This window comes from Ostrinia nubilalis, chromosome 5 (genome assembly GCF_963855985.1).
Source record: "Ostrinia nubilalis chromosome 5, ilOstNubi1.1, whole genome shotgun sequence".
NCBI lineage: Eukaryota > Metazoa > Arthropoda > Insecta > Lepidoptera > Crambidae > Ostrinia > Ostrinia nubilalis.
The window spans coordinates 6,914,006-6,923,115 of NC_087092.1; the positions used below are offsets into that span (position 1 = coordinate 6,914,006).

Below are 9,110 nucleotides of genomic sequence, written 5' to 3' on the forward strand. Positions count from 1 at the left end.
CTGTCGCGATGTGTTACAGAAAGTATTCCCTGAAAGTTGACAGTGATGATTTCAATTTCAATATCCCATCATCCACATCGGTTGCTAAGCTAAAAAGTATTTTTGGCAAACTACCTACTTTTCCTAAGTTATTCTAAGCTGTGGCCCTATTTGTTCTGTCTAGAAAATACTCACTTTTTAGAAACATGTATCTTACAAAGATCAGCTAAACTTTGATAAGCAGTGTAGGTACTTACCATAGAAGTTGAAAAATGCGGTTACTCTATATTATAGAGACGAACTATCGGGCAATATATTCACCAAAGCTAACCGTTTTAATACGCCATAACAGTATGGCGAATATAAATGAGGCGAGTCCGCATTGATGGCACCAAGCGTGGCATTATAATTCGTAATTTGGCCATGGTTGTCGCCGGACCATGTTGGGCTCCAGCTGACCAAACATGTGGCTACTCGGTCACATTCTAGAGATTTGACACGACTAAATACCGCTACTTGGACAATACATCATCACCTATTCTGCGGGATAAACAAAATTATAAAGTTACTCTTTTACCGTTACTTTAGAATTTTAAGGGCCTCGGCTATTTCAACTCTTCAGACTTCAGAGGTAATGAATAGAGATCTGTAAGAAAATCTAAAGCGGTAACCTTATAGTAAGTTATGTATCTTAAACCGACTGGTTTTAAGTGTTTTAAATTATTCATTCAGACAATAATATTTTTATCTCTTACAGGATGTCCAGCACCACCGCAATCACCTTGAAGACAAACCGCATAGATAGTTATGAATTCTAGTGAAAAACAAGGCTGAAAGTAAACGTCAACGATGCTATTGACTCTTTCCTCGTACATTTACGGACAAAGGGTTTTAGAAACACCCATCACATTGATTTTACGTATGAAAAAATAAAAAAAATACGTATAAGCAGCTGCGATGCAATTAAACAGTAAATCATTAGTTTTTTAGCAGCACAAAGTCTAATGTATTAGTAGACGTAAATTAAATAGAGTTTAGAATAAGGACCGTAAATTACATTTGTACAGTAGCACTATTTAGAAATAGGTTTCCCTTTTTTAATCACGACGTATAAACTTTATGCACCTGTTAGCAACTGTCACTTTGTCGGTTTGAAGTTAACTACAGTGTTCATTTCAAATTAATTATTATACATATTTGAATATAAAAGTCAATACAATATTTGAATATAAAAGTTAATATTCCTTGAATGTAAAATGGCTATTAAATTGGCTAAAACATTAATAACTCAATAAGACTGACACAGAAATGCTCGAACAGGACACGAATCCACAAAATCAATCACTAATTTGTAAATATGAAATTAATACTAATTACATTTTATTTTTATTAGTGTTAGCACTTAGTGACACAATAAGTCGTTCTAATTCTTTTGTACAATATCAAGGTACTAATTTATTAAATGCTTAACTTTATAAACCTTAAAAATAAAGGATATGAAATTGAACAAGTATGAAGGCTTATTGAAGTGTAAAGCAAGTACCTTACAATCGCGCATAATTAGTAAAATATTTCGCAAGCGATATTATACTTAGACACTGAAAATAGCATACCCCACATGGCGTAATTATGTCACTATGCCAGTCTACTTTAACAGGAATCTTTTCATTAAAATAAGACGTAACAAGTTACATCGCTGTATCTAGAAAAAACCAGTAAACTATAAAATATAAAAGAAACTAATACAAAACTGTGTTTCTGATTCCTTACATCGACTGTAATTATGCTTATTTATAAACTAATGATTAAGTATTACCGACTTTTTTCTAGGAAATAAGATTATGATTGTATGAGAAATAAACGGAGTCAAGTGTAACTTATTGTATTATAGTGTGTTTATGTTGTGTGTGATTGTGATAATTATTTATTAAATTAATTTTATTACTCTGGAATGTGGTTTGATTATTTTTATTTATACCCTGAATAATTTCTAAAGGATCTATAAACTAGTCTGAACTCTGAACTCATTTTAATTGCAACATTTGCAACCGTGTTGGCAACTTTAGCAATGTAGAGCAATGTTTATAGTCATCATAACGAAGTATACATTATAATAAATATTACAGTAAACATGTATAAAGTGTGTATTTTTAACAAACATTGTATTTATTTATGAGAGGAATTTAGGAGTATGTGTTCTACCATGTAGGTACCTTTTCTGATACATATTTCGGCAGAATGCGCCATGATTATTGATCGACAGTTAATTCAGCCTACTACGTCCTTCCCTCCTTTAGTCTTTTATTACCACCGACTCCTGATACCGGTTCATGCCCATACCCAAGTTCGAAAACTCATAAAAACTTAATTGTTTATAGTATTAATTCCATTACAACTATTTCCAGTAATAAAAGATGTGAATTTGCCCCTAATAAATGTCGCCTTTCCCTAGGATTTTGACCTCTTCGTTTCACACTTCTATACTAAAATCTACCTACCTATCCTATGTGATACCACAGATAATATAATACTAGGTGATACAATAGCAAATATACTACCTCTTCCACACATTTGTTTCATTTTTACGCTGTTGTTTAATAAACATTGAACGAGTAACAGCGCGTAATGCATTCCATTCATGTTTTGTTACGCTCGTAGTTTAGTATTCAAAGTGACGGCTTAATGTTAATGCTGCATTTTTTTTGTTTACGTAAATTAAATATAAATTGTAATGGTGAAATATCTTCTAAAAATAGCTTCGAGGTGCCGTTGATTTTAAATTCTGGTTTTATAAAAGGAGTGTGGATATCTAAAAGTGATCATTTCATCACCGGTCTAGACAAAACGTTGCAGCGTTGATAAATTCCTCTGAACCATTTGCTGATATTTGATACATTTTGTCTTGAAGAGATTCATTTACTCGACAAGGCAGTCTAAATTGAGGCTGCTCTACATTTTTATCGTTACATACTATTTTTGTAGTATACAATAAAATCATCGAATCCATTTAAGTACCTAGGTACTGCTGAAAAGCATGAAGCAATGAAACAGTTTTACAGATTTTACACGGTCCTTATTGCCAGAGCAAAAATGATTACTTTTAAATATCCAAAACGCTACACATAATATGAGAATTATTGTAAAAAGAATTATAAATATTCCAGATGTAGAAAATTAAGAAGAATACTCAGCGCAAGACACATAAGGTTTGCAGTGATAGCCACTACTGTATTGTTAATCATTCTTTTCGCTTACTATTGGGTTCGTTCGTCAACATCAACTAGATACCTAAAGTTACGGAGACAAATTACATATAAACCGTACAAACTCATCCGAGTGACGAACATACCGCTGAAACATGTGCCCCTGAATGAGATATACGATTACACGTCTGAAGATGACCGTTCGATAGACTTCGATGACCGACGGCAAAGTAAGTTGAAATTTTTTTGTACCTACTTATTGTGTCAACACAAAACAAACTCCTATAAAGTTGTCCTACTGAAGATTAAACTGCTGGAAACGGGACCTTTTGATCCCACAACTGGAACTCCTAAAGGATCTACATGTACCTGCACTGACCGCTAATTAAAACTCAACCAGGGAAGAGAGAGCGAGGGATGTGTTATTCATACAGCCCTCTCTCTCCTTTTCATTAGGCTGGATGATAACTAACAATAATTTGGGGAAGCCTATTTTCAGCAGTAGACGTCCTGTGGCTGATATGATGATGATGATAAAATGCGACGAGATTAGGTTACTCTAGATCTGTTTTTATTCCAGAATTCATGGTCGATACTCCTGGTTGCCAAATTCCTATAGCAATGGTCCGTTACGCCACAATTCTGCCTAAGAACGATGTATTGTGCGGCAGGCGAGCGGTGTTTCTAAGTAAACAGGACGATCAAAGCGTGCGGGTCCGAATCAAATCAAGGGTCATGAAGCTTTATCTTAAGACTTCAAAGTTCTATTGCTGCCACCGCTTCATTAAGAGATCATCTACCAAGGGCCGGGAACATTTAGACGTTGAGTAAGTATTTACAGAAAGGGTCGGAAATATACCCAAAGGAGTGGAGTTTTAAGTCGAATTCATTTCTTACAGATACACAAATTGTAAAGAAATTCAGGATGGTGAAACGATTGAACTGGTCACAGATTTTGTAAATGTAAAATGTTTTGAATTTGACAAACAAAATAGAACCGCAGTTATTTACAGCGATGTTTATGCGTTTGCTAAAAGAATTGATGCTGCCCGAGATGTGAGAAATACCCGTGATAAAACAAAATACAATGTCCTGATGCTTGGAATGGATTCCATGTCACTATCGCGGTTCGCACAGACAATGCCCCGAACTATTGGTTTCTTCCAAGATAATTTTTGGTTAGGTTTTAGAGGATATCATAAGGTACGGACCTACTTAAACCTACTTTATTTTATTACCGTCCTTGAATATACCTACTCACTATCTTACATAATCGAAACTTTCCAGGTAGAGGAATCAAATTTCCCAAATTTTATGGTGGCGTTCACTGGCAAGAACTATTCAACAATATCTAGAATATGCTCCAAGAAGATGGACAAATGCAACAAACTTCTGATTTGGAGTAAATTCAAAGAATCTGGATATGTCACAGCTTATGGAGAGGATTACCTGCATTTACCAGATACGTTTAAAAAGCCTTTCGCGTTTCATCGCCCGCCCACTGATCACTACCTTAGGACCTTTTTCCTTCACGGTGAAACTATACACTACAAACGAAATTACTCTATTGTGTGCAACGAAAAGGCACCTTCTGGACAGCATTTATTAGATTTTGCGGTGGATTTTGCCACCACTTACAGACAATCCTCATTCTTCGGTGTATTTCGAATGAATTCCTACAGCCACGACCCGCTGCAGCATCCTCAATATGCGGATAAAATGTTCGAAAACTTCTTTAATCAGCTGTCTTACACAGGAGTCTTGGAAAACACATTTGTAATATTTTTCAGCGACCATGGACCTAGGTTTGGTAAATATCGTTTGCATGGGGAATCCTACTATGAGGATAGAATGCCAGCGCTTTTCATGTGGGTACCAAGCAGATTTAAGGGACAGCAATCACTGCTCTACAGGTCATCCGTTGCAAACGAATTTAAGTTGCTCACTCCATATGATTTGTATAATACGTTAGTTGCAATTCACGGCATATCCCATTCAGTCAATTACACTGGGGATTTTTCTGAAGGTTGCCCAAAATGCCGTAGTATTTTCAATGTTGTTAGCCTAAACCGTACTTGCGATGACGTCGGTATCCATATGAAGTGGTGTAGCTGCCATAGGTTATATCCCCTTGAGGTTCATGACTCCGAGGGCATTAAGAGCGTTCTTCATGCAGTGAAAGAAATAAAGATAATGGTTCAGAACTTCAGAACTAAACCGTGTTGGTCGTGCCAAAATGTAAATCTTCAAAAGATTTTGAGGATTCACTTTTATTATAGTCACTTTACTTTATATTACGTGACAGCATTTTCTTTGACGCCTGGTAACATCACAGTGGAGGCTACCGTGTCTCGGAAGGACACGACCATGGAAATGGTAGGGACGGTTAGCGTGATCGAATCTCACAAAAGTGCAGCTAACTGCACCATTAACGTTACGGATAGAACTTTTTGTACTTGTCGTAAGAAAGCTGAATGTACTTAATACTTTATAGAGTTTTTTATATACCGATCTACCAAAAGAATTTAAATTGCTCTGAGGTAGACGACGCAAAAGGCAATACTACCACATACTACTAAGCATATTCTCGGTGTAAATTAATTTAGATAAGGCGGCCGGCGATACACACAAAACGAAAAAGTAGATAGCACGCTTGTTAACGGCATGTGCAAGTAACTGGGGCAATTTGGATACACTTGCATGTGTCCTTGCGATTTGCGTACACCTCTTTTTACGTAGCTAAAAAAATAGACGTGTTAAAATAAATTAAAGTCTTCCATTTAATATGTTTACGTTTATTAAAATATAAATATACCTTTTATTAACACAGTTCATAATTAGGGAAGTAGATACCATAATTTTGCCTGTTAAAGCACTTTTGTACCTAATTAAATTAATTATAATAAGTACTAAATGTATACTTGCATTGTATACGAGTATGAGAGTTATCACATATCATTATAGATAATAATTTCAATATTCACAAATGTTATCTAACTCAAAATTAGGTCTATTAAGTCTGTAGGTTAGCTTCTTCATGAAATAATAATAATAATATATTATTTGTAATAAACTGATTTAAATCTACATAAAATACTTATGATAATAATTTTGTACTTGAGCAACAATTAGTTTATTTTTACTTTTAGTATTGTCACAATAGGTAACAAAAAACACATTAGAATAAGGTAAAAAATACTTCAGTCATGACATAAGTTTAGATCTTTATTATTGAGATTATTCAAAATATTTTTTCTTGATAGGCATGGCTCATAGGCATTCAAATATTTTAATAAAAAATATTTTAAATAAAAAAAACCTATTCTGCACTTAGTAAATAGTATAAGATATGCCAAGACTGTTTTTTTAATGTAATTACATGTAGCAAATAAATTTGTTTTTATAAACATAATTATAATTGTTGCAACATTAAAATACACTCATTGAGTAAGTAATAGTTTTGCATCATGATTACATGAGCAGGAAACAGGATGTTATCATTTATCATAGTCAGTATAATATTATTACTTAACTAGTTTGGTATCTACATAGTAACTCTCTCAAATTTTAAAAATGCCTTTGAGTTCTTATTGAAATAAATACTTAATTTACTGAGAAAATGAGAAGGTTTAAATCAATACTGTAACAAAATTATGCTTAACATAAATAATATTTGCTAATTAAATACTTACACATGAGTTGGGAGGCACTGACTGGCTGAACTGGTAGTTAAATTTAAGCCAAAATGCTTTTACCCAAAATAGGAGATTGGGGTTTATTGGGGTACATCACAAATAGTGAAAGTTGAGCCATTGCTAGAGCTGCTCCTATGAAGTTCGGCACCTGAAAAACAACAAAAACATTCTTCAAAACTAGGAATATACAACATGGCACAACAACTCAAATCCTTTATTATTATGTACGCCATAATCAACCATATTAGTTTATCTCAAAGAAACTGTTTAAAAAGTTCATAAGAATTTTGTTGTAGCTTTTGAGTAGATTCTCAATTTAATTATTTATTGCTTTTAAATGACCTGACTAGAAGTCATAAAAATATACCAATTATACTGACCACCAAATATGTGTCATCTTGAATACAACCATACAGGAACCACAGAAATGATACGAAAAATGACATAAGTATCATTGGAAATGGCAAGCATTCTGTACTCTTCACTTTTATGACGTAAAAAAGTTTACTCATCGGTGCGGCAATTGTTAACAGCGTTAGAGAGCATGCTAATAAACCTGGAAACAAATAATAAATTATTATATAATGTGTTCAATTGTATGTAACACAGTTATATGTTGCTAATTGACAAGTTTATTACTAGGAAGGAAGCAGTGTACCATTTTTATTAAGTAATATTATATTTCCTATATTAATTAGCTTTGTTTTATTTTATTACTTATTTTAATAACAATGTTTGTTTAATATTTTTATATGTACAATAAAAAAGATAAGTTAATACTAATTTTTGTCAGCATTCTATGTTATTAATAACTTTATTATTATTAGAACTTACTTTTTATATAAAATATTATTCTTACCTAATCTACCAAGTAGTTTTTCACTGTCCTCTTCTGTGTAAGCATAAACTATTATAAAGAGCAAAAGACTAAGAATTACAAATATTTGCTTCAATAATGAGGACTTCTTGAATGTGAAAACATAAAACACAGCTGTGTATGATGCCATGAGAGTCACACCTATAGCATTGACTAGTACTATTTTGTCGTCATGTTTTGTGAGACCATACAAAAGCCAAAAGCCAGCCCTGAAATAAAAATAAACATCCTTTAATAATTTAAAAACCTTTTTTTTCACTTGCTTAGAAGCTTGGTAATAGCAATAATACACTAGGAATAATAAATGACGAAAATTTATTTTTTTAGATGTAATAATTTATTGTGAATTTTAACCTAAGAAATATTCTTGAAGATGGTTATTAAAAATTACACCACTACATTTTGATATCTCCTACAAATAGGTACCTATCGTAGAAAACCTTAGTTATTTGGCAAAACGAACGAAAAATATTTAAAAAATTCTTACGATAGGACACCACATAAAAAAGGCAGTGGAGTTGCCTCGGCTGTTGTTTTATTCACCACATATTGCTTGCATACAAGGCTAAAATAAAAAGAACATTAAAATATGCGCAAACGAGGCCAAAATGTGTTTCAAACAATAGCTCAAATTTATTAGTTACGTACGTGCCGGACAGAAACTGTAAAATTGTAGTTATTACGGCTAAACTACTAATCAAATCCTTCAAATCTGATAAGTACATTGTTAATATTTAAATTTCAGTTGAAATGTACAAAGTCACCGTTAAATTGATTGGGTTATTATTTAATTTTATTGTGTATCATCTTTGTATTTTACTGCGATACACCGCTACAAAAACAATTCGTTGACAGATTTGACACTAATGACACTGACAATGACATACGTCGTGTGGATGATTAACCGATTCTTTTCTTTTGCAGAAAAAGCAAAGGCTTTACGCCACACTACACCACACAGACAAATGTTCAAAGAAATAAATTTAACTTTTTATAAATATAACTTGAAGAATATTGAAGGGAAATTGACTCTAAACATCGCCATCTTCATTGTCGTAATCAATGATCATCATGAACATCATCGTCTCATCAAAATCAAACCTCTAAAACATAAAACAAACAAATCCACAGGCAACAAAAGCGTACAATTTCTAAAAAAAAACGTGTCTCAGAGCCCCGATTACGGAAACTTTTAACGTTTCCAATCCAGAGCCCCGATTACGGTAATTTTTAACGTCTACAATCCAGACACGCTTCATCGATTCTGCGATACGATTGGTCAAAACAGCTGACGTACGCTGTTGAACGACCAATCGTATCGCAGAATCGAGAAGCGTGTCTGGATTGGAGACGTTA

General features: G+C 33.4%; 2 protein-coding genes across 3 annotated transcripts in view; one reads left to right on the plus strand and one right to left on the minus strand.

Moving 5' to 3' along the window:
* LOC135071732 (uncharacterized) overlaps positions 1 to 1,931 on the plus strand; it is a 50,152-nt gene extending 48,221 nt beyond the window's left edge. For both annotated transcript variants that reach the window (XM_063965513.1, XM_063965512.1), the window contains exon 10: positions 737 to 1,931. In XM_063965513.1, the coding sequence (XP_063821583.1) occupies positions 737 to 765 (29 nt within the window). In that variant the 3' untranslated portion in view covers positions 766 to 1,931. The remainder of the gene's footprint in view (positions 1 to 736) is intronic.
* Positions 1,932 to 5,980: 4,049 nt separating this feature from the next.
* LOC135072233 (sugar transporter SWEET1) lies at positions 5,981 to 8,610 on the minus strand. The gene is made up of 5 exons (XM_063966177.1): positions 8,403 to 8,610; positions 8,242 to 8,319; positions 7,737 to 7,963; positions 7,258 to 7,433; positions 5,981 to 7,025 (listed from the first exon to the last, which is right to left on the minus strand). Exons 1-5 carry the CDS (start codon positions 8,477 to 8,479, stop codon positions 6,918 to 6,920), a joined length of 666 nt encoding a protein of 221 aa, XP_063822247.1. The 5' UTR covers positions 8,480 to 8,610; the 3' UTR covers positions 5,981 to 6,917.
* Between the last annotated feature and the right edge of the window lie 500 nt (positions 8,611 to 9,110).